The 26703-nt window shown below is 44.2% G+C and overlaps 1 protein-coding gene across 6 annotated transcripts in view; it reads right to left on the bottom strand.

Annotated features, from left to right (window-relative positions):
• Nucleotides 1–26703, bottom strand: part of SLC11A2 (solute carrier family 11 member 2) — a 475484-nt gene that overhangs the window by 399823 nt on the left and 48958 nt on the right. For 2 of the 6 annotated variants that reach the window (XR_014960528.1, XM_085600795.1), the window contains exon 1: nucleotides 20567–20733. The exons of 3 other annotated variants lie outside the window; for them this stretch is intronic. Coding sequence is in view for 2 of the 3 variants with exons in the window: in XM_085600795.1 (XP_085456921.1) it covers nucleotides 20567–20585 (19 nt within the window). In the remaining variant the exon portion in view is untranslated. Of the gene's footprint in view, nucleotides 1–20566; nucleotides 20736–26703 lie in introns of those variants that run through there. One more of the 6 variants, XM_085600793.1, reaches the window with a different exon arrangement.

Genomic DNA, 26703 nt, shown 5'->3' with positions numbered 1-26703 from the left:
ATTTTTCAAAGTTTTTGCAACTTACCATGCAGTTCATCTTCATGGTAATTTGCACCCCCTATTAGCGAAATCGCTAATTTTTTAACTTTGATGCATTGCATTTAAGGAATCTCACTTTGGGATTCCTTAAATGCAATCGCTATTTAAGGAATCGGTATTTAAGGAATCCCTATTTAAGGAATCGGTATTTAAGGAATCCCTATTTAAAGAATCGCTATTTAAGGATTCCTTAAATAGCGATTTCTGCTTTTGGGTTGATGCATTGGGATTGGGTATTTTTAACTTAATACCGGGAGCTATTACCGAATCGGTATTTTACCGACTGGATTTTGGGTTGATGCATGAGGCTGTTAGTCTTTTAAGTTACCCTAACAATCCGCACTGCTATCCCTTCCCACTGCCCTTTAAGCCCCCTCCAACCCTACTTCTCAAATAATGTATTTTACTTACCCTGATATGCAAGCGTGACTGCTTAACAATGTGTCCCCGCCCCCCCCCCCCCCCCCCAGCCCCCCACCGGTTTACTGACCCTGCTATGAACCTGGGAGGGAAAAGTCATTGCCTGCAGATCCGAACATTGACAACGGTGCCCCTGGGGTGTTATATCACTCAATGTTCTTTCACCTCGAGAGTATAAATATCCGCGCTACTCACTGTGCAGCCGCAGCGGGGCACCGTCAACGCCTGGCAATGATCAGCAGTGTGAAGGGCACCAGTGCCACCTGCTTATCTCAAGGTGCAAGACACCGCCTTTTGGGCGGGAATACCGTTGCTTCATCCCTATCTCGGCCAACAAGATGAGCGGGTGCATGGAGGGCGGGAACTCCCCCTGGGCACACTCATGACTGTGTTTCTCAGACGTAGGCCTTTATCGCGACATGAGGCGGCACTGGCCCGTGGAGGCCCATTCATGAGGAAAGAGCTCATTCCAAGATACGGGCCACTTAAAACCTCCAGCCTCTTCCAGGAACAAAGGTTCAATTCCATACAACCATCCCCCTTCCTTTCAAAGGCGTGCACAATAATAACCGGGGCAACTGAAATTATGTGGCAGGAGAAGGCCTAATTATGCGTCAGGTTTAACTAAATTATGCAGCAAGAAAAGCCAAATTATGCGGCATAAAACGGCACATTTTGTGATAGTATTACTTAAATATTTGTCATTATTACACTTGTTAACACTGTCTTGGCATAGACTGTCTGTCACAAGTAAAAGTTTAATACGCGAATAAAGCAATAAGCAACAGGAAGGTGACCAGTTAAGCTTTGCAAGGGGCCTTCCACTGCACAACACACGTTGCTGCATTTTTAGTAACTTTCAGACCGTTTTTGCTAGAAACGTTTTTGTTAAAATCTGCAAATGATGCTGCAGATAATTGATTGTGTGGCAAATCAATAATTATACTCCACCCATGTAATAAAAATATGCGCACGTCAAAATACTGCAGTGAAAAGACACCCTTCAACAACTATGCCAGTAAGCTCGACTTCCCGAAACTGAATGGGAAGGACTTCAACAATTAAATCCTAAATACTCACAAGAAGAAACCTAGCAACCGCCACGTATTCCGTGCACTACCGACATCCAATGTGCTACCCAAATACTAGCACGTGGCACCTTCATTCAGCAAGAGCACCATGAACGTTACAGACATTAATCAACTGGAAGCTGATTGGCTTGCAGCTATGGTCATACTTATTATTGCAGGGCGCTCCGATGGCTGAGAAAGGGGGGCATTAACCTGTCCAGGAAGTCAAGTGATGCTATAATGATCCCGTAGCCAATCAGAAGCAGACTCTCACAATTCATGCTGCTCAAGCCAAACCCACACCAAGTGCTCATTATGAGGTCACGGGTTACTGCCTGTTAACCAACGCTGCAGGCCAATAAACGAGAAAAAAAAGGCGCAGGCCAATCAGTAGGTGTACGCCTGCCCGACAATAACATGCCAATAAATACAGCCAATTAAAATACAGGCATGCTACCAGGTTCTGGTTTTGGTCTAGTGAAAAGGTGGCCTGAAGTGAGTTGTCCCCTAGGTCATCTGCCCCACCCTCATCTTTCTCCCCACTCTCTCGTTCTAATGTTTCAACCCACCGAACTCCTCTGGTGTCCTTGTCTGACATCCATCAACTCCCTGTCCTGTTCTCTGTCCCTGCCAGGACCTTCTTTGTCAGGCCTGTTTCTCCTACAGTAGGACCTCTATTCTTCCTGCGGTAGATTTACTGTCCTGTTCGGTCTACTCTCCGATGCCTGACCCTATCCCGGTCTGGTTCCGTGACCTGGACCTGCTCTGTACCAGTCATACTCTTCGCCTCTCCTCAGGCCAGGTCGCCTTTTTCCCCTACGTAATATTTTATTGTTATGTTTATGCAAAGGTTTTAAATTAATCATGCATAATAAATAAATTACTAAAATTACATAAGAAGGGATATTGAAAAGGACAAGGCCCTAGTGGGCATTTTCGGTCCTGCGTGGTGGGATATCACCATCCACCACACGGCAGAAAGGAAGGATTCCAGCCTAAGCGATCTGGCCAAGGAAAGGAGACAAACCCACTTCACTGGGCAGTGAATTCTCAGGTTAAGAACCTTGAATGTAGAGCTGGATGAATGTAAGGAGCGATCGCTTGTAAGTGAAAGCAGAAAATTGGAAACACACAAACGGCCAGCAGCGCTTATAGCATTGCACATGCACCAATATTCATTCAATGGAGGGTGCATTACCATCAATAGGTCAAAATGCCCAAAGGGCCAATTAAACCAAAGAAATGTTAAAGATGCAGAAGAAGCACAGAAGTGTCACTACTGCTACGTATTATTCCACCTCAACAATATCATTCCCTTTGGAGCGAATGCTCTAGTACGATCCCAAAAGGATCACCAGGACAGAGTCCTCATAACTCGATCAGCTCAATCCTACAGTTTCGTTCTGTCATCAAAACTTCATCTGGATGATCTATATTGACCCTATACTATGCGACCTCTCCAAATAAATGTGTAGCCAAATTCTTGCCGATTCCTCACTAGTTTCACTACCTCTACTTAATTGTTGGAAAATCCCGAAGCTCAATAAAACACCTCTCGTAAAGTATCATCTTAATGCTGTGTGCCATCCACTGCAACGCATATTGCAATTTTGGACGCCCATCTGTGATTACAAAGCAAGGTCAAAATGTCCCCATCTAGAGCAAATAAGCCAATGAACGATATACCATCACTTGTTGACATCCATAATTAATTCCACCAGCATCATAAGTGAAAGTGTAAGTGAAATCATGCCTTGAACCAGCGGCATTTACACCTTTGTTTACTTTTCCAAAATAAACAAATGTAGCCTTGAAGACTGGGCTCCAGGTGGGTTGCAACTGCTTTCCTCACTTCCTCCAGCTTCTTCTGTGCCCTGCTCAACGCAGAATGCCACACTTGCCTCTCAGTCCAAGGCTCCTGCCTCCTTTCCTTAGCATCCCACCTCACTCTTCTTCCCTTCCCCTCCTGCGGGTCCTGTAGCACAAGTCCCCACACTACCGTTATTTTTAGGTCTCGCCTGGCGTAGGCTGCGCGCATGCGCAGTCTCGCCGGCGAGATTTAATGAGATGGGGTATTTTCTGTAAGGGGCATTAAGCCCTGCCCCTCTTTTCCATTGGCTGGTGTCACCGTTTATGCTAAACGGTAGCCAGCCATTGAAAAAGAGGTGTTTGTGACGTTGTAGCTCAGCTTTCTGAGCCATCCCATTTGGACGGCCTCGCCTGCTTTGCGTTCGTCGCAAAAGGTTTCTTATCTTTATGGGGCTAAACACATGGCCCCAGAAAGACAAGATACCTTTTAGCAGGTGAGGCCGTCCAAGTGGCTCGGCAGAAAAACCTCGAGCAAATACGTCATGGCGAGCGCTTGTTTACTATGAGAGTTGGCTTCAGTATTTCCCCAAAAGGAAATTACACTGGGTCAACTACCCCATTGATGCAGAGAAGAACGTTTCCTTCATGGTGAAGGGGGCGGAACAAAAGCCTTGCAGAAAGGGGCTAACTTACACGTGAATATTTACACCAACCGAGAAAACGGCCACTAAATTCGAACATTTACCATTTCCGTATATGAAATTAGACGACGACACATTTAAATTGTATTTTAAAGTTACGAGTCTAATCCCTACAAATAATTATTGAATAACAGAGCAACTTTTTACATAATTCGTTATTAGGGTATTACGGCATTGTCAAAATTAGATTTTTAAATAGGTACCTATAGTTTCCCGATTCCTAATGGAGCTCTCGTTCTGCACCGAGAACAAATGTAACTCTAAAATGGCCGTATAGTGTCTAATGTTTTATGAAAAGGCATATTAGCTTGTCCCTCCTTTATTTTTAGCTTCTACCGTGGGAGCGCGGTGACGTTACGCGCCGGCGGTTGGCGGGCGGCCATCTTTCTCCCCCTCTGTGTCTCGCTGGTTGTGTCTTTCGGGCGGCGGTTGGTGCTGCAGAGCCCGGGCCTTGTGCAGTGGAGCGGGGGACCGCTGTACAGTGAGAACAGCAGGGAAGGTGAGGCATGTTTAGGGGTACATTGTTGGGGAGACTGGAGGTAGATTAGGGGGTTGGGGGAAGAAATCGGCGAACAAGGAAGGAGGCCCTTAAACCCTCTGTGTCTCTTAATCAATGCCCATCTCTTTCATGTCGCTTGTCATCTACTTCACGCTACCTATCCCAGCACTCACTATCCTTTCAGTGTGGAGAGCCTGTTTATCTTTGCCTGTCACCCGTTTGCCGTCATTTCCACTCACCTTCACATCTTCGAAAGATGCAGGTATGAGATTGTGAAGAAACCGGAAAGGTTCTTAAACGCCAATAGTCATCTTCTCGCTGCCGATTACTCCCCCACCCCCCTTTGGTCACCGTTTCAATTAAGACATTATCTGCCAATCTCTGAAAGTGATAAGCACGTGACTGAAAGGTGTCAGTGTGTGTGACTGTTGAGCATCTTTGGCAGGCGCTATCCTTTACGTTTTGGTTCCAATTAGAAGCTGCAGGCACATTCAGTGATGATCAATGACGAAAATTTGACTCTCCTGCATATGTAAATACAACTCCGTGGCATCCAGCTGCTGATAAAGCTAGAATAAAATGCTACGGTCTGGGGAACAGACTTTAAAAATATCCTAAAACAAATAATTGGTTCTCTCTCAACCTTGGATGATAACGGCTTATTTGGGAAAAGGGGGTACAACGGCCCAATGTGTCTACCTATAGCAGCCTATAACTTCTTCCCTATCCTGACTGAGTGCTTGATTGTGCGATGTCATAATAGACTAGAGACCAAGCCTTCACGGCCTATCAGAATGTTTGAGCATGTGACGTCACAATGGGATTTTTCTGCATCTTCACTATCCTGTCTGGGCGCATTTGATGTCACAGTGAAACTCTCCAGTAAGAATGCTTGATTGTGCGATGTCATAATAGCCAAGAAGATCTAAAAGCCTTTCTGTCCTATTATGTTTGACTATGTGACGTCACAACTTGATCTCCTGCGTCTTAAGTATTCTGTCTGAGTGATTGTGACATCACAGTGAAACGCTCCTCTGCTTGGACTATCCTGACTGTGTTCATGTGATGTCACACTGAACGCCAATCCTCCCCCTCCCCCGTCTTCCCTATCCTGAGTGAGTGCTTGATTTTGCGATGTCATAATAGACTAGAGACCAAGCCTTCACGGCCTATCAGAATGTTTGAGTGTGTGACGTCACAATGGGATCCTCCTACTTCTTCACTATGCTATCTGATTGCTTATATGAAACGCTCCTGTGCCTTCGCTATCTTCCTCACGAAAGCGTGAGCGTGTGACGCCATAATGCAGGTGACCGATAAGGGGCTCCATTGATTTCTCTTTTCCAGTCAGAATTTGTGAATGTGTGACTTCATGACGGAATGGGAGGCTTCTCTGGCTTCACTGTTCACTTAAAAGGTTTAATTGTGTGAGCTCATAATGCTTGAGGCGGGAATGGGGATAACTTCCCCTTTCGTAGCCAATCAGAATGCTTGATACTGTGACATCACAATAAATGGGTTGCCCTTCTGCCTTTACTCACCTAATACTGCGATTCATTGTGTAATGTCAGCAGCATCACTGTAGGTGTCATCAGTTGCAGAGAGTCCTTCTAGCTGCCTCATTCCCTGTGAGGTTCCTCTGACATGGAATCTGTAACAAATGTTTCAAATGTGCTCGTTTTCCTGTTGGTCCTAGAAAGAATTCAGTGTGTTGTGAAGCTTCTTTGTGGCGCTGCGCACTTTCACACTTTCAGAGTCACACGCCTCTGCACAAGGTGATGGTCTCAAGTGCTAATGAAACAAGCATTTGCAATGCAATAGGTCTTGCCTTTGCGAGAGTTTAAGCTATTGGCATTGTAAATGACAATGCCTTTCATTTAAGTGTTTTGAAAACCTGCAAGCGGTGCGTAAACACACACTTTGTACTTATAGTCGTTGCTTACAAGGCTGGCAGTAACTGCGCCTTTTTTACTGCCAGCTATTAGTACAAACTGCGTGTTTACGGACCGCTTACAGGTTTTCAAAACACATAAATGAAAGGCATCGTCATTTACAATGACAATAGCTCAAACTCTTACAAAGGCGAGACCTATTGCATTGCAAATGCTTGTTCTATTTTTCCGCTAATCCTCCCTACTATGCAGTGACCTGGGACCGCTGTCTCCTATTCCTCTCTATTTCTGCTCTGCTCTCAACTCTTCCTCCCCCTGGCTCTCCTATCCTTTTTCTGTGCCTAAACCCTTCCACTTCCTGGTAAGCACTGTTTTGCACCCCTCACTTCAGGATATTGTTGCCTGGGTTTGCGCTACTGGTAGTAGTAAAAACGGATTTCAAGAATCTCCCATCTGCACACAAGCACTCCTACATATCCTCATGCAAAAATCCAGCAATACCCCTGGTCAAACACCGACATCCCAAAACAAGGGAAACCTTAGATTTGCCGAACTCCAAAGATGCACCAAACAAACCATATCATTCTTGATGTTGGTGTGTTCAAAGCTCTATAGGCGTTCAGGAAACTAAGTAAATTCCACTGCCATCACAGGCTCGATCCGCGTCAGCCTCTTGCATTTTCTAGGGTTTTTGATATTGATCTCCTACTACAAACCCAGTGTGGAAGTCTGTCACACTTCTGATGACACGAACTCCTTTTGAACCCATCTGAATGCTATTGTGCAGTGCTCAGTCTTCTGAGTACGTCAGTGCTATTCGGACCAGGGCTTAGAAGAGGCCTGTCTTAACATATCTGTGGAGATTCCAGTGGTTAATTACTTGATGCAGCACCACCAGTGTGTCATTTCAGTGAGTAACTCTGTATACAGGTTAGGTGAGGACTCTACCCATTAACACTTTTTTATTTTTTATTTACAATTTTAAACCTCTTTGACACTCTGAATCAGGGGACCACAGAGTAGAACAATGGACATTTTTTTCATTAGAATTTTTAAGATATGGAGGAAGTTATGCTTTTCAAAGTAGGGTTTTTTGGGCAAGAGTCCGAATTGATGCCTGCCACATCTCTAGCTGCCGGGTTCCGAGTTTTCCACAGCCTAATGCACAATACTCTACAACAAGGCAAGACTGCATGAAATACAATATGCCTGAATGGGATGAAGAAGGGGTGTATGAAAACTGTAAATTCTAAATACTTAGTCTATTTGGCTTAACTTGAACAAAGTTAAATCAGAAATGAAGCCATGTTTTCGACAAGCTCCATCTAACAATGTATGTATATTTAACTGAGTGAGGCGAGGATTCATTATAACAGAATTCTCAGCCATGACCCCAGTACATTACATAAAACGTAGGAGGGCTGGTCTATTCCTCAGTGCATTATAAAAACAAGCATTGGCAAAGCCAATAGGTCTCGGCAAGGCAAAAGGTGTTGGTGTTGTCAAAGTCTTTTAGCTATATTGAATAGCAGCACAGTATTGGTTTGAGTTGTGTTCAGATGTAAAAGCGCTATGACCCAGCCTGCGTTGTATAAAGTAAACAGAATGTGATGGGACATTGTGTCGGATATTACATCTTTTTAGAAGCTAGAGCGACCACCACACGGTAAAACAAAAGCTCAAATTGATATCACAGAGCAACACAATGCCACTTCATGCATGTTTAAAAAATTTCAAGACCAAAAAAATCTTTGAAAACTATCTTTGAGCAAAGTGTTTTTAAACGATCCGCCCTTTTTAAATGCAGGCTTTGCGCTCAGATTCCTATTAACTACTTTTTTCGAAATGAAGCCAGGGTGGGAGGAGACTGAGATTGTAAAAACATGAGCACTCATGTGGAGGGCTGAAACACAAAGAAAAAAATAGCTACTAAAACAGGAGCAGTGGATGGATACAAGTACTTGGTCCATGCTATAGGGGAGGTACTAAACACAAGAAGAGGCATGACGTATGCATGCCATGGACAAATGGGGGCAAAGGAGCGAGCAAATGGTAAGCCTATGGGTGGGCTGAAGTCCACAGATTGAAAACATGCCTCTTGAAGACAGTGCAAGCGCTGTAGCTGAGACCTGGTGAAGCAGAGAGGTCCTTCCCAGCGACCAGACTTTACAGTTTTTTCTGGAAATATTTTGGACTACTTGAATTGATATTTTCCTGAAACGAAGGTCTCAGACCATGGGATATTCCATCCTATGTGGCAAAATCAAAAGACACACAAGGTGACAGATGTTGTTTAACAGCAGAACTGGACCATGTTATAGGATTTTGTCAGTTTTCTAATTGGGTTGACGTGATTCGCTATTTGTCACATGTTACAGAGTAGAATTACAGGGATTGAAACTCCATCTGCATTGGGAGAGTGTTGCTGCTTCTTGCGCAGCTCTTTGTTATAAAAAGGTAGGAAAACGGTCAAAATGTGTTCAGGTTCGGGTTGTAAGCATAAATCCAGCTGCACAGCGGACTTTCACGATAATCGCCGCCAATGTAAAGGATTTATATTAAGATGATCGGTAAATTGTCTGATGTATCCATCTGGAAACTTCAGTATGTATCCGACCATTTTGGACTATGTTGTCCAGCCAAGGAATAGATAGATAAAACAAAGTCGCATGAGCCGGAAGACGCATCAGTGGCTAATGTGAAATGATCACTTACAGAGACAATGGCTTTCTACCAAGAGTGGGAGGAGCAGGCGTTTCCAGGTGCAAATGTTGACAGAAAGGGCTGTAAATCCTTCTGAAGTACTTTGCAATGAGGATAAGGAATCCTTTTAAATGCTCGATGGGGCCCTGCCCTAACTCAACCTACAATTAAGTATTTAAGCAAACGCAAATCATAATGCCATAGCAAAAGGCTAAATGAACAAAAATAAAATCTATGTAACAGCTTTTTTTACTGCTCAGCTCGGTTTTCATGCAAGAGTGGGACGTTCTCTCGGATTCAGGAAAATCTATGGCTGTACTAGGGACAAAAGCCTGGAATTATTTACCTACCCGATTGAGACTTACACAGACGGAGTCCATCTTTAAGAAAAAATTGAAAACTTGGATCTTCACAGTTCCAGATAGTCTAGCCTGATCTTTCATCTGACTACGGCGTCATTAGAGACCACACTCTCTTGACACCCGCTCTTAGCGCCAAGATGCTCCATTGGAGTGATAGACAGCACTTTATAAATGTCATCATTCATTCATTCATCTGTGCCACTCTGAAGCAATTCACATATTCCTGATCTCTTAACTGATGTCAAAGCCCACCCTGCCACACTAATGCACAGCCATGACTACCACAGCAAACAGAGTTAATATGGGGGAGTGACCCCATGCAAATGAGAGAATCACTCTGACTCTGCACCTATGCCTTATTAAGGACACTGGCGCAGAGGCCAACATGCCCTCAGGAGGCCCACCCAGAGGACAGCCCTCTCGATGGGTGAAAGGGGGTCACACAGACCCCCCAGACAACCGCCTGAAGGCAGGTGAAGTCACTCACTGCAACTGCCTGCATTGAGATCTCTGACCTCTCTTAACAGTGCAACACTGTGAACCACAGACCAGCTTTTAAACAGCTACTCTGTATTTCACTTGCATGCGCTGCTCGCAGCTGCCCTGACGGCAGCACATTTATCACAAGAGGGTGCACTTTCCCTGTTTGCACTTGGCGCACCAAACAGGGAAAGTGTGCCCAATTGGTAATACAGGCCCTGGGTGCTGTTGGCATATAGGTAGGGCCACTGGAATTATGCGATTTCGCAGCCACTGCTTTTTAATTATAATTATGGATCTGCCACATTTGTTAGATAATCAATCATCTGCAAAATAATCTGCACATTTAAAAAGAAGAAAAATGTTACTAGCTCAAACGGATCAAAGGCTGCTAAAAACGTAGCAGCATGGGTTCTCGCACAGTGGCAGGTCCATTGCAAAGGTTAACTGGTCATCTTCGGATTGCTTTTTTCTGTATTTTGTTGTTAAACTTGTACTAAGGAGGTGAAACCTTTACCAAGAAAGTAGTACGATGTGTAAAAATTACACAATATTGAAGTAAAAGCATCAAAAAATATGCTGCATTATGCTGAATAATTTGACTTATCTTGTTGTATAAGTTTAGTCAACCCTGCCGCATAATTTGGTGCTTCCCTGCTGCAGAATTCCAGGGACCCTGCATATAGATGTATAGAAAAGTGCCCCTTTTTGCATGTTTACCCCCCAATTTTGACTGCCCTCTGGTGCAACCTGACTTGATGTGCCCTGGGTATCTGCCAATCATGTGTTCTTTCACAGAACTGCACCTTTGTACCCACTACTGGCATATCCTTGGCCACAGGTAAGCCCCTTGTAAAAGGCACCATGGGTACCAAGGGCACTGTGACAAGGGAAGCCCTCTAAGGGTTTCAGCACTAATTGTGCCACCCTTAGAAGCCCTGTACTTTAATACCCACACACTGCCATTGCAGGCTGCATGTTTTGGTGCATAGAAAAGAGAAGTGTCGACATGGCACACATCCCTGTGTGCCATGCCTACAACCCACTGCCTGAGGCCTAGGTAAGCCACCCCTCTAGCAGGATGCACTAGCCCTCGGGTGAGGGTAAAGTGGTATGCGCCCTCTGCCCCTACAGTGTCTATGCCCATCCTTAGACATTGTAATAAAGCCATAAAGAGTATGGTCTGGGAGTTGGTCATTATGAACTCCACAGCTCCATAATGGCTTTACTAAAACCTGGGAAATTTGGCAAAAAACTTCTCAGCATATTAAACCCACACTGATGCCAGTGTGCGATTTAATGGAAAATGCACTCAGAGGGCATCTTAGAGATGTCCCCTGAAAACGACCAGTCCTCATGTGGTTCCTGAATGGCTACCTCCCATTTACCACCACCAGACAGGTTTCTGGTCCCCTGGGTGGAGAGCCCCCGCTCTCTGCGTCCAGAAACAAAGCCCATCCTGGGCAGAGGTGTCATGCCTCCTCCCCAAGTATGGGCTGGGCCCACGAAAGGGAAGCTTCAAAGGCTCCAAAGTTCCAGCTCTCCGTCAATCATCTCCTTGTGTTTGCCCCATTGGTCTTGACCTGCACTCCACTCCCTATTTAACGCTCCTAAACGTAGTATTTTAGGGGCGAGCCCGAACCTTGCCTTCTCAGATTCGAGGTAGAAAGAAGAAGGTCCGAAGAGCTGTGCTGGCCCAGGAAGAAGAGGACACCTACTGCTTTGGCCCCAGCCCTACCGGCCTGTCCCACCTCCGACCTGCCTACAGTAAAGAATCCAGCATGTCCAGCAGACAGCAGCCCCCCAGAGCCCGGAAGACCTGCCCTGCACTCACCTTACAGACTCGGTCTCCCGTGGGAACCGGATTTGCTCAACAAAGACTCCAAGACCAGAATCCGGATTATGGCGACTCCGCGATTCTGCTTCACTCTTCACCAGACACCTACATCCCAAGTTCAAGTTACCCAACACCACGAGGAGGTCTCCCCAGCGATCCTGACCTGGGATCTGGTGATCCCGACCTCCCTCGAGCTTTGAAGCGACGCCTGCAGGCCTCAACCTGAAGGGTCCCCCCCGACTGCGACCGGAGCTGGTAAGAAGGCCCTGACCGAAGCGGTCTGAAGAGCCCGACGGCACCCATGGCATTCAGGAGAATCCAATGCCAAAAGACACCCCACGACATTGGGTGACCCCACAGACGTTGTTCAGGCAAAACCCAAGATCTCAGCTTACCTCTCCAGCTGGTTGTCGCCTTGAGGAAGTCTCCCTAACCGAAACTGCAGCAACTTCACAGAACTGAGGGTCCCCTTTGAAAAGGACAAGGACGCCAACGTCCTTTTTGCACCCTGCATCTGGCCGCTCCAGTGCCACTGGTGGTGCAGCTCCTGTGCTGGTTGTTGGCCCCTGCAGTGCTGACCTTAACCCAAGGAGCTTTGCTCCCACACCAGAGTGGCCTGCTCGTCAGCAGTCCCTAACCGGAGGACCCCATTAGCTAACATTGGACCCCTGCACTCTGCACCCGGCTGCCACAGTGCAGCTGGTGGTGCAACTTGAGTGCCAACCTAGATCTTGGGGAACCTTAGTCCTAACCCCCAAAACTCCCACTTGTAAGATGTTTACTTACCTGTGAAACCAATAACCATTTTTCTCCCAAAGGGACCAATGTTATAAGATTTCGGGCATAATACGTTTTAAGTTTTGAACTGGTGTTTTGTATGGGAAAAACAGTGACTATAACTCAAGCCAAGAAAAGTCTTACTTACCTTGTATTGTGAGATCCTTATGTGTGGTATATAGGCATACCACCCGCAGTACTCAAAGTAATCTAAAAGTAACTGAAAAGTAGTCTAAAAGTAATTGTGTAATGTAAACTGCTTTCTGAATCAATATCAACTTGTAACTATTGCAAATTCAACCACAACTGCGTTTTCCAGTGAAATCCTGCATTTCAGAGTATACCTTGCTTACCTGTCGCAAGTCCTGCTTGGCTCAACAAATAAAACATAAGAATACCTTTTTTATACTTATCCAACTGGTCTGGATTCAGTCTCTGAGTGTGTGCCACCAGTCTTGTTTGAGTGAATACAATACATACTTAACATACCCTCTGGATAAGTCTAACTGCTCGCCCACACTACCACAAAGAGAGCTGTTAGTACACACCTAATTTAGCGTCCGTTATACCACAGGGGACTCCCTGGACTCTGTGCACACTATACCTTACTTTGGTATAGTATATACAGAGCCAGCATCCTACAAGATGACAAAACAAAAGCCAAAGGAGGTAATAATTTAACTGAGGCATAATGTAAAACTGAGAATATCTTCATGCCGGGACTCCCAGGATCTCGTTTGGGAAGTTTGTGCACAGTGCCGGCGGTCGAAACTTGGCACAATTTTGAATTCATTAATTAAGCACAAGTTTAGCATTTTGTATTACCCTGTGCTGTCTATAATGAACTTTTATGTCCTCATACACAAGGATTAATATGAAGAAGAGGAGTGAATTGATAATGAGTGACTTATTTCCAGGCAATCTCCACAACACATACTCTTCCTCATCAGGTTCCCTCCATACCCACCTTGCAGCGCTATTTAAAAATTTGATACATGACAGTTATGCACACATTGGAAGACAAAAGGTGTCCTAAAGGTAGGTCCAGTCTTTCACGCTTCCTCTCAAGAGTATGGGGCCTATTTCAAAAATGTAAAGGGACAAATTAAGTACAAGCGTTCCTTTTACTTTTAGGTCTCGCCTACGCATCGCGCAAGCGCTGCTTAGGAGTGACCTCTTGGAATCACTCAGGACTTTTTCAGAAACTCATGCATGTACTGCACTGTTTCTAATGAGCACTTGTACATGTACGGCATTTACCTTGCGGGAGCGAGCAGAGGCACCATCTGTTTGCAATTATCACGCCTGCGCTTTGGAAACAGATGGCGTCGCTGCTAGCTCCCGCAAGGTAAATGCTGTACATGGACTGAGCCTCGAAGCAGCGCCCCCGTACCCCACCGTGGGGTTGCCGGCCCCGCTCCACTCAAACCCCCTTGAGTGGTGCCCTCAGCGTCCACAGACATCTAGACCCCTGTGTACATCATTACAAAAGAGATTTTTCTGATGTGCAGGAGTAATGTGAAATAAAGGTTATGGCTTCTTTTCTCCCTAACTTGTTTTGTGCTGTGTAGATTTTAAGTAACCAGATCCATATGTGTGTAACAACGGAGGAGTGTGGTGCCCGGGTCTCAATTCTCCTTATGTATGAATCGGTTTACTCTGACATTATCCGGCACTGGGTGTACCCCATAACCCAGATGAATTTACCAGACGAGGAGACCCAGCGGTACACTCACTCCAGACACAACATCTATCGTGGGGCAGGAGTGAGCCTGGGGCATGGCAGCGTACTGGATGAGAATGTGCTTTTCGGACACGGGACAGTCATCGGATCAGACTGCAACATAACAAATAGCGCGATCGGCCAGAACTGCATCGTTGGTACGCCAGCAGCCTGTTGGAGCCACTATGTTATTTCTGATTCGCAACAACAACCTAGTTCTCGAAAACATCGAAACTCTGTTGTTAGATCTGGTTTGCTCAGTAAAAAGCTCTGGCTGATTTGCCTTTCCAGAAAGATTAGCACTATTTTGAAGCCCTTATTTTATTTTTATTAAGCCTGGCCTATTAGACCGCACATCGGCCATTTTTTTTGCAAGACCTATTGAGGCTTACCAAGAATGTATGTGGGGTTGGAGCCCCGTTCCTTACAGTTGGCTGACTTTCCTCTTGCTCTGATTTGCCTGCTTCTTACAAGTTCCCAGTTTGTCTGTATTGTTAGTCCTTCCCCTGGAGCACTTCCTATTTACCATCTCTTTTGATTTGTTGGCATCTCTGCTTTCACTGTGGCGCCAAAAAGCATCCAATTAGCACAGCGCTGCTCCCAACGTCAAATTCACATTCCTTCAGAGTAGGTCATTTAATCCTGCAATATGCTGTACAACTGCATCAGGGCAGCTGCATCCATAAGGCAAAGTGGCTCTAAATAACACCAGTAGGTGGCACCAAATTTCAAGACTAGACAGTGGTCTGTTTTTTTTAATAACATTACTGCGTTGTTTTTGATTAACAGATTATCTGACACTGTCAGCTGTTCTATTCTTTAGTCACCGTTCCAACATTGGGGCACCTTTGTTTTAAAGCTTTCTACCGTATTTGGATAAACGCCCTTTTTTGTTACGTCACCAGCATCAAGTAAACTGACCACCCACGTTTAAACCATTATACTCCAGGAGACACAAAGGCAGAAAGACAGGAGCACAGATGCGATTTTTCTGGGACACGGTGTAATGTTCTTATTAATGCTTTATACAGCGTGTCTGATAAAGTGTGTTGAGCCATCTTTCCTTTAATGATAGGACAAAGACAAGAGCTTTCACATGGATACGCACTGTGAATCAATATAGTTAGAGTATTTAAATCAAACCTGCACTTTATCATCGATCAGCATGGCATTATAACCGGTGAGATGAGGGAACGCCACTTTGCACTCAATTGGTTCACCTGTATATATATATATATATATATATATATATATATATATATATATATATATATATATATATATATATATATATATATTTTTTTTTTTTTTTTTTTTTAAACACGCACCATTTGTTTTCCATTTAGGTCCCGGCACTTGCACACTGCTGCCAGGCCGCCTGTTTAATTGTGTTAGGGCTCACCACACATATATTTTTTTAAATTTATCATTCTAAAATACTCATATGCCATGTTGTAATGGTAAATTAAAAGTGGCAAAATGACAGCCTGTGTGTTATGAGGGAGGCACACATGCATACGGCAGGCATCTTGGAATGCTGAAAACCCTTTTTTAGGTGTTCAAAAATGGCTACAACAGGCTTGCATGTATGCGCCTATATAGTGACATACTTGCAGCAGTTTTGTATTTTTTTTTTCTTCACCGTTTTGCCTTGGCCAAAGGCCGATTTTAGAACAGTAAATTAAAAATATATATATCCAAGGAGTGCCAGTGCAAAAACACAGTGGCATAGTCAGCACTTCCCTTTTGGATGCGAGACCTATTGGCTTTGCCAATGCTTGTTAAATAAATGTAGTTAAAAGTCAACACACACTGTCATTCAACAAAAAAGGAACATCCTCATAGTTAAGAACTGTGCCGAACGGTGAGGAAGCCAAATGCAAAAACAATAAGGCAACAAATGGTACGGCTTGAATCAATCTCAGTCACTGGCATTCGCTCGTGCCACATCTCAATATATCATTTTTCGCCCACCATGCAACCTCAGTTTCAACCCAGCCATATGCATATCAGTCTTGACCCTGCTCCTCATGGGAACAGCCCAGCCCGAACTGCCAGGCCAGGTTCTCCTTGAACCGAAACAAAAGCAACCCAGCACCTCTTTACCCTTATTAGGGCTCTTCAGCCTGGTGTGTCTTGGTTCCAGTGGCTGGGGTGTCCAATGCAAAAACAGCAAGGTGCTTGACTTAATCTCAGCGACTGGCAATCCCTATGGGCCGCATCCTAATCCATCGTTTTCGCCCACTATACCACCTCAGCCATATGTAAATCAGTCTTGATCCTGCTACTCTTGGGAACAGTCCAGCCCAAACTGCAACAGAGTTTAGTGTAATGACGCTCACCAGTAACTAGCCATCTGTTTGTAGTGCTATAGGCACTCCCATGTATTGGGACCACGTGATGACCTTTGACTACCAGTGTTTTAATTGACTCTAGCTTGAATGTACGACACCTGCACTTCCATTTTTCATTAGGATTTCTTTCATGTGTCCTTAAAGCTGCAGAGTGGGAGTGTTTCACAGAGTAGAACAGCCTTGCCACGAAAAGAGGGAGAGGGAGAGAGAATGTACTTTCCTGTCTTGGAGTGTAGTTTTATAGGCAGTGGTTCTCAAATGTGCATTGGGAAATTAGGTGTGTGGTGCTATAGGCAGTGGTGCACAAATGCGCATTTTGTTGTACATTGGGAAGTTTTTACTATTGGCTTTCACATGCCCAAAACTCTATCTTGAATACTGACTCTGCCTAGCTTGAGCTCTGCACACACATGCAGGCCCCCAGGTTTCTCACATTATTTAGGTTATTCTTGTTCAAGACTCTTTTCTGTACTTTTGGAGATGTTTTCTACTTTTGCATTCTTCACTAAGATAAGCAGCTGGAACGTGTGGGAGCGCAGGAGAATACGTGAGAACTCCTTTGCCTTGGAATGCTAGCATGGAGCTTGGCCAGCACCACTAAGTTTCATTACTGTAGAGGATGTCTTCTCATGCATTGAGAATCTTATAAAACTGGGATTTCTTGGCTCGGAAGCTGAATTTGTCGTGATAAACGGACGCGTCTACTCAGTGCAGTATTCCCAACCTTAGGAGTCTCTTGACCCCAGGACTGTGATTTGGAATACCCCAGTCGTGTGTGGGCTAAGATGAAGAAATTGCAGCCAGTGAGGTATTGAGAGAGAAAGAGAGAGAGAGAGAGAGAGAGAGAGAACATGCAGGTATTCAGTGGTTCTTGTTTATTGGCATTCATTTATATGTGTGTCATAGTCATCTGATGTATTCTGTGTATATATTTTATATATTCCCATGCTTTGACTGACACACACACACACCTGTTTTCATATGACATCTGGGAAAGTCTTTCTGTTAGAGTGTGTTGCACTAATAAAACCGCTCGCTTTATTCTGAAAACTGTCTCTTGACGTGCCTCATTTCGTGAGTGCTGCGACCAACCTCTTTCCAGGTGGTCCCTTGCTTTATGTAAGAGTGCCTCTGTTTGAGAGGGATACAAAGCAAGATACTCTTCCACTGAGAAACTGTAGCATACGAGGAAGGGAAATTACAATGACAGAAGGCAAGATGTGTGCTCATTGAAGAAGAGGCAGTCCTAACTGCTTGATGCACTGGAGAGCAGATCTTACTGCACACATGGCTTGCAAAATGTTGCGAAGGTAATGTTTCACCAAGACTGAGTTCCAGAAGGGTCAACAATTAATCTCAAATTGTAAATTTTCCCAGGAGAGGCCTTAGGACCTCCCCTGGCCCATGTGTTGTGTTAGGTGGTCTTGAGAGTGTGGCTGTCGCCATTGTGGTATTTCGATGGGGATGCTTGCAACCAACCCAGCAAACATGTCTTGAAAGTCTTATGTTGCAGGCTGCCTCTGTAATGGAATTTACAGTAGAAGTTTGGGTTGTACGGCCCTCCAATGAACCAAAGTCACCTGCGAGAGGGCAGCTATAAGATTCTGGTGGACCTGATTTTGGGCATCAGAGTCAGTGCATTACCAACTAGTTACTGTAGATGTGTTTTGAAGTAGTTATATTGCAGCGTATTAGATTAGGCTTTCTTTGTTTATGTATCTTATTATACCAATATTCAGTTGTCAAATCGGTTTGTAGCATGCTCCTGTTTAATGATACAGGACTAGGTCTGGATTAATACAGGATTCGGTCTGGAAACCCCAAACCCGTACTGTGTGCTCCTATGGCTCCTTTGTTCCAAACGCCTCTTATAAATCAATTAAAACCTGTGTTTCACTGCACATCATTTAGCTTCTATCCGCTGTGACTAAATGGTGTAAAATATTCACAAATCTGTTAGTGTAAGAAAACATATGCACCATTACACAAATTCGAGTATCAACACGCCAGTGACTGCAAAAGCAAACTTCTGTTTTTGAATAAAAGCCTATAAGCACTTAATCTGGGTAAGTGCGAAGAAGTTGCTTTCCCTGATATGGAGCAGCATTACAGCTTATACAGAATCGCGTCAGAACTTGATTTCTGAATTATACATACAATCTGCGCTTCAGAAATTCCTGAACACAATTTTAACAATAACTGCAGTGGGAGTATAGAGCGACAGGTCCCTGTACATAGAGATAATTATAGATAATGACATCTGTGTTCTTGATAGTTAAATGCCCATCTCATGTACTCATATGTAACAGTTAAAAAAAGGCCTCGCTACAACTGTAGCATTTTGATAATGAGCAGTAAAATTTTGTTGAAACACAAACTAACAAAGGACTTTGGGGCCTGGCTTTGGCAATAAAATAAGTCTCTTTTGCTGCCAAAAAGAGGTGGTCTCTAGAGGCTGATGTTCATCCACATCTGAAGAGAAAATGTTACAGTGGCAGAAATGGGGAAGGATATTTTGGGTCACAACTGACGATTTTTCATGTGCAGCAACAGTGCAAAATTGTTTCTGGCGAGGTGCATAAGATTTTTATTAAGAAGTTGAAGAGTCAGAGTTGAAGGTCACATAAAGTATACTTTGTCAAGATTTATGACTTAGGGTGCTTTGACGATCACTTTGCAAGGTTGTATTGGAAGAGATAAAAGAAATGTTTTGGAGCCTTACAGAGGAAGACACACAGAAGATTCATTAGTGGCACAGCAAGCAAGGGGCCTACAACTGGGCATACCTATCCCACTTAGAGCAAAAAGTGCTGCAGCAACAAATGATTGACAGAATGCAGAATTAATCCCCAGTCAAGAGATCTGGGGCGGTGTAGTGAGCAAAAGAACAATGGATTTAACCCAGATCTCTTGACTGGGGGTGAATGTTTGATTCATTCAGCATTCCGGTCATCATTTGTAGCCGCAACACTTTTCGTACTAAGTGGGATGGGTATGCCCAGACATGGGTCCCTTGCTCACAGTGCCACTGGATTCAAGCTAGCCTGGCTGATGAGGGGAGTTACCCCAAAACCAGTGCTAGGATACTTGTTTCCGGTCCAGGGAGGAAGGACCTGGCTTGGCAGTTCCAGGTGGACTGTTCCCGTGAGGAGTATGGTCAAGACTGATTTGCATATGGCTGGGTCCAAACTAGGGTGTTGTAGAGAGCAAAAGAACGATGGATTTAACCCAGATCTCTTGACTGGGGTGAATGTTTGATTCATTCAGCATTCCATCCATCATTTGTTGCCGCAGCACATATTTTGAAGAAGGCCACAACAGTAAAGTCAAATTCGGAGTTAACTAACGAGACATTTGTTCAAGTATCACAAGGAAGAGAATTTGGTAGACCGTACAGAATAATTGTTTAGACTTCACGAAGCATACATTTAGATGGACCAACAAAATAGTCAAAGGAAGTCGTGAAGTAGCTATCAGAATATTACAAAGGAAAGAGGCTTTGTGTTGTGAGAGGGGAGGGCCAGAGCAGCATAAATCATATAAAGCTCTAACCACTTAAGAAACGTTTCGAAATGGTGATAAGAGAGATGTTCAGTAAGTCACAACAATGGAGGGGAAGCGGTCTCATAGGACACATCTGTGTGGTTCACAGAGACGAGAAACTTGATAGAGGAGAATTTCTCGGGTATCCCAAAGTTCAGTGACAACTCGAAATTAATTTAGAACCGGTGAAGGTGGTATTTTGGTGAGAGCAAGACTGGGGGGGGGGGGGGGGTTCAAAGGCCAAAGGCCAAATGCACATACAACAAAGGTCAAAGTGCAAATGCTAGCACACGCGTGCACAAAGCAATACTATTCACGTACATTACCGTGCTTCTGTTCTGCACCGTTCCTTCATACCTGTGTTTTTGATGACCATGTGGAGTTTATAGGGAGCAGTGAGGATCTGTCAATCGTCCTCCGTCGTCATGGTATCCGACTGTGCTCCGGTCACACAGAGACCCCGCTTTCAACCCTCTAGCTGAAGGGTTGAGCTACACAAGCTCGTGACTCAACGCTCCTCCCACACACCTCCCCAAATGGCTGTCGTATATTGATTGACAGAGTCGATATTGAAACGCAAGCCCGCAGCAAATGAAGAGAGTGAAAAGGTCAATGCAGCGGCCATCTTTGAAAGGTGCGTATCCGCGTACATAATAAGAATAGTGGTACAGAGCAAACCGCGGCTTTCTTAAAATGTTTCCTAAGGAGAACATTCTTTTAACAAGCCTTGACAAATAAAATAGGTTTGAGTTTAATGTACCATCAAATGCAACAAACAAAAAAACAGGCATTCACAAATTCGGGTTACATGCATACATGCACAAATATTGTTTATTACATTAAAACTTCTCCTACAGGCTTTGCGAATGGTGGAAACAAGTAGAAAAAATGTTTATCAATATAGGAGAAAAAGAACTGAATGTGATAGGCAGCCAGCACAAAATAATCTATTTTATTGTTAGAATAATCCCTCAGACATTCTAATGGAAGCACTTCTTGGAGGCTGAAGACAGTATGATATATCGCCAGCAGTACTACTCTTGGTGTAGGCAACCCAAAGGTCATTCTATGCATATTTTTAAAGAATTGTTATAAAATATGTCATCCAGACAGCTGCACTATCAAACAAGACCTAAAAAGCATGGGCAAAACCAACAGATCCCACCTATGTGAGACCAATTGGCTTTGTCAATGTCTTTTAGTCATGTTGCAGAGGAGCGTAGTGCAGCTGCTGTGAAGTATGTCTTAAAAATATTTTCTTTTTTAAAAAAAAGCGATATGACAGCCAGCACTGGCCGCAACACAGTGATTTTTAGGTTGAGCCTGGGCAGCGCATGTGCTGCTGTGCGAGACATGCTGTATTCCAGTATGGACTTGAAGCTCCGCCCACTCCTCGCCCATATTTTTCATTGGCTTCTGTCACTGTCCTTTGTAAATGCTGGCTTCTGATTTGTTAATAGGATTGTTAGGTCCTCCTTAGTACCGCCTTGTTTTCATTTGTAACCTCCCATGAGAACTGGCCCTTTTACTTCTTTTGTTACACAGTATGTCTTATTTAGTCCGTAAGCACTATTTTCTTTAATGAGTTTCTCCTTTTGCAGGCACGACATGCTGTCTTGCAACATTCAGAGCACCATATGTGCTTTCACGTTCCAAGCAGCCCAGGCATAGCTGTCAAGGTTTCCGATTCCTATGAGTGACATTTTCATTATTTCAGTGTAATTATGAGTGACATTTCAATGTTTATGAGTGACACTTTCTGGAAAGCAAACTCAAGCAATGAAGCTGAGGGAAACATATAAATAATAGACATTACACCCATTTGCGCAACAAGATTGTCTGAATCATACTCTTTGTGCTACCCAAGACCATTCATTAAAGGGGCCATCTAGTGAATGATGTCACAATAGGTATCAACATCCAAGCAGACGTCATCAAAAAAAGAACATTATGGAATGCTTACTGGAGGTGTCTGTTAGTGGTGCAGGAGAGGCATGTTGCCTTCTCCTCAGAGGATGCCCCTTCAAGAGAGAACATTCTCAGCCAGGCAGCAGCTGTATGAAAGTGATTTATGATAATATGATAACATTAATAAAAGATAATTTCATAGTGATAAAATTAATAGAAGATCATTTCACAGTGGGAGGAATGTGGTTCCATCCTCTGCTCATTTATCGCTGATAGTTAGGGCAAAGCTGGCATCATAGATTGAAGACTGGAATGAAAGACTGGCTTCCATCAACCCTCTCGCCTTTCTCCCTCTCACTTTGATCTTTTTCATCTTCTTCCCCTCTTCTCTCCTTAATAATTTTTACATCTGGTCTTTTTAGGGTCACACGTCCGCTTCTCTCGCCTGTCTTTTCTTGCCTGTTTCCTTTCACCACCTCCTATTCTCTTTCCTTCCTCCCGCCCTCTTCTCTTCTCCCTCCTTTCTTCTGCCTTTCTGTCCTCTTTCCATACCTTTATTTCTGTCCACTCTCTTCACTATCACAGTGTCTCCCTTCCTCCATTCTCTGCAACTTATTTAGCAGAATTATAACTTCAGCTGACACAAAACTCTAGTGTCTGACTCACTTTTGTCTCATTTTTTTTCTAAAATGAAATACATTTTTTTTCTACAGACCTTCTAAGTATTAAACGAGCCCAGTGCATTCCAGTGGCAAGGTCACCCTGGCTCGCATTTCAATGGTAAAGGATGCTTGTCACAAACATGACCCCTAAAGTACTCCGAGGCAAGATGCATGCTTCTCCCCAGCTTTAATTTGCCAGTGAAAAAATGCTTCCCATTTGCAGAAATACAAAGAGTCGACGCAGCAGCAGGTACATTCCAATCCACTTGCCGGGCAGCTGACTCTGTCCCAGTGGTCTTAAGGGGCACAAAACCAAAGAGTTACCTGGGGCCTTCACGGTGATCAGGTCATTACAGAGAGTAAGCCGCGGCTCCTGAAGAACAGAGTCCCACGTTTTCCTGCCAGATCCTCTCTCAGCAATTTAATTCGCAGTGGGGCAGCCGGGCCTTAAATTTACAGCAGCTGCTCGGCTGCATACACTGAGACAGGTGAGCCACACGATGACAAAGGAGGCGGCAGGCGGCGGCCGGCGGTGTGAGCAGGCATCGCTGCCGGCCCCCGCCATGATGATTTGCTGCAAGGCCTGCCTCCCACAAGTTGATTCCGGCCGCAGGACACCGTGCGGCTCATGCTACATTGTAGCATTAAGCTCTGCAGCCTCTCAGCAGAGCGAGCCCCAAGCCTGACGAGCAACGTGCGCATATCAGGGCGCTCGCTGCCACTCCACAGTTTTATTTAGGCGGCGCTATAAATGACAGCTGAGGCGCTATGCATAATGCGCAACTTCGCATTTTAGTGCAGTGAAGCGGATCACAGTACTGAAATGCGTTAGTCTAACGCCTGATGTGTGGTACTTGCCAAGACTGCCCGGGACAATGACGGGCGCTTCTTTGAAATGAAATAGGTCCCGCATTTACAAGAGTTTGAGCTATTGGCATTGTAAATGACAATGCCTTTTATTTATGTGTTAAATATAAAAACAGATAAATTAAAGGCATGGTCATTTACCATGCCAAGAGCTTAAGCTCTCGCAAAAGCGAGACCTATTGCATAGCAAATGCTTGTTAAAATTACTGATGGCATGGCGGGCAGGGGACATCTTGGAGGAAGGGTATGCAACACGGAGGACGTAGATGCCTCTGCTCGTTCTCCCGACAGCAATAAAACAAAGTGCTAGACACAGCCAGTGCTTACAGCGGAAAAGTGCTCGGTAAAAATAAAATAACTTTCAGCCATGTTGCACTCCAGTGTGGGTGCAACATGGTTAAAATCATTGACAAAGCCAATAGTTCATGTAGGCGAGACATATTGGCTATGGCAATATTTATTTTCTGTCTGGATAAAAGAGAGACAGTGGTAGAAGCAGGGACGGGGCGGTACAAACGACAGGAGGGTGGAAAGGTGCAAGCAACAATGGGGACAAGCAACACAACGTGGGGCGGGAGGAGAGAAGCATCAAAAACAACAACAAAATTAATCTGACCTTGTGTAAGGTGGGTTAAAATGTACAGCTTGCTGACCTTTCGAGAAAACATTTTAGTCACCATACACATGCTATAATGCAGCTTGCTCAGCATTTTTTCAACACACTATTTAAATGTGAACTACAAAGACAACCTTTCCAACTATGAATTCAGATAAAATTAAGGGTGAGGCCCGATACTTGGTTTTTATGAGAAGAAAGTAGCGAGCTTTGCCAATATACTGAGGTATTGTACAACCCTCTGCCCTCGCCACCCTCCCACAAGTCTCCTGTAGCGATAATTAATTTATAGGGAGCAAGATGTTATCCTTTTAATTAAATTAAGGAATAAGAAAATGAAGAAACAGTTGAAGCGTTCCACCAGACCGAGGCTGGAAAAAGTTACGGTAGCAATGTTTGACTAAATGCATTTTTCTAGCTTTAAATATCCTGGGGAGGGATCATCCAGAACTCCCAGCCCCTCACATCAAATATTCCCTGGACCTATAATTAGTGTGAGCGGGGGTGGGAGGGTTCGTGTGTGGGTAGAAAACCGCTGTTACCCTGGGAGATGGGTAACTTTTAGCACAGTTCACATTGGTCCTACAGTTTCATTAGGCAGATGAAAGGTCTTAGTATGTAGACTAGAGGAGTGGTCTGCAGGGAGGACATTAGGTGTCAATTCACTCCACAAACAACCCGACAAGGAGAGTGTTGTTCAAGCCTGGTATAACATATTCTTGAATCTTTCTTAGCAGATAGTAGGTGGCTCTACGTATTCGGTTGGTCATGCTTGGATTTCATATTTACAACTCATCCCTTTTTACCACCTGGTCCGCTTGAATCACAGGCTTGGTCAGATAACATGGGCATTTCTTTTAAAAACAGTTGAGCCCTGCAGAATCCTTAGTAGACCAATGAGCAAGGTGGTCATGAGTACGTGTTAATGAGGAAAAAAATAGTGTTCAAGTTTCTATAGTCGTCTGACATGTCCCCCTCACCCCCTTTTATTGGGGAGTTAATGAAGGATCTAGATTTGTTTAATGTTTGGATCACTAAAGCCATGGATGATTAGGCCCATTATGTGGTCGTGGTCATAAATGCTCTGTCTCATTTGCTCCATGGTTTTCATCTTCTTTGTCCACAGAGAGATTAACCTGTAAACAGCTTGAAAGAAAATGTAGATCTCTTTATTGTTCAGAGAATAAGGTTAAGTACAAATTAGCTGTAAAAAGATACTATAAATTGATAAACAGGGAGTCAGGGGCACTCCGCGAGGGCTGAGTGGACTGGTACCCTTGACGAATGTGTGACTTTAGGGATGGTCCAGCCCAGAAATTTCCCTATGATGTCGGTAAATGACCTAGACTTCAGTTGACCATACAAGCAAAAGGTCCTCAGTGTATGGTCTGTATGTAAATATGCATGCTTTTTAAAAAAACAATAGGCTGTTTATTATAACTAGCAGGGGAAAACACAGGCCCTGAAGAAAGCCAATTGAGCTTTCGGGGCAGTTTGTGGCTGAAACATGTTGACCGATTAGACCCTTGGGACCATTAAATCCTAATATAATGTCACTTTTCATACTTTTAATCTAGCCCCTAAACCTACAACATTAAATAACTTTTTAGGTTTCTGAGGTTATTTTAAACTCACCAAGATGCCCTGCCTTCACTCACAGTTATCACAGAACTCCGCTTCCAAACGCGTCGAGTCCACTCACACACCTTATGTGTGTTAGTGAGGGTCCAATGATGTAGCAACCCACAGGTGGTACCTGCGGGTGAGGACCCTAATAAATATATATATATACACCCAGGTATATAGCCATAAAATCTCTTCTTTAATCTCACACAAATCTGAGACAAATGTAAGGTAAGTACCGATTTAACTGGGTGCCGTTACTTACAGGTCTCGGATAGACCACAGACGTGCACTTTATGATATTCAAGATATTTCCTCCTTTAGTTTGTTGAACTATGTCGATTAGCCAGAGTCAGCCGAAGTATTACAAATATCTGCTAAGTTTCCATTTTTTAGGTCGAGCCTGAGCAGCGCATGTTCTGCGGCATGCTGTATTGGAGTATGGAATAGAAGCCCCGCCCACTCTCCACCCATATTTGTCATTGGCTTGCGTCACTATCCTTCGAAAATGCTGGCTTCTGCTTCGTTAATAGGTTTGTTAGTCCCTCCTTAGTACCCTTTTACTTCGGTTGTTACACGGTACGTCTATTAAGTCTGTAAGCACTATATTCTTTAATGAGTTTCTCCTACTGCTGGCACAACATGCTATCCTGCAACATTCAGCGCGCCATGCGTGCTTCCACTTTCCAAGCAGCCGGGACAATGGCAGCCGCTTCTTTGAATAGATCTCGCATTTTAAAAGAGTTTTAGATATTGACATTGCAAATGACAATGCCTTTTATATATGTGTTCATTAGCAAAACAAATAAATAAAAGGC

The sequence above is a fragment of the Triturus cristatus genome, chromosome 4_2, assembly GCF_964204655.1.
Source record: "Triturus cristatus chromosome 4_2, aTriCri1.1, whole genome shotgun sequence".
Taxonomy (NCBI): domain Eukaryota; kingdom Metazoa; phylum Chordata; class Amphibia; order Caudata; family Salamandridae; genus Triturus; species Triturus cristatus.
This window is presented reverse-complemented; position numbering and strand designations above follow the sequence as displayed.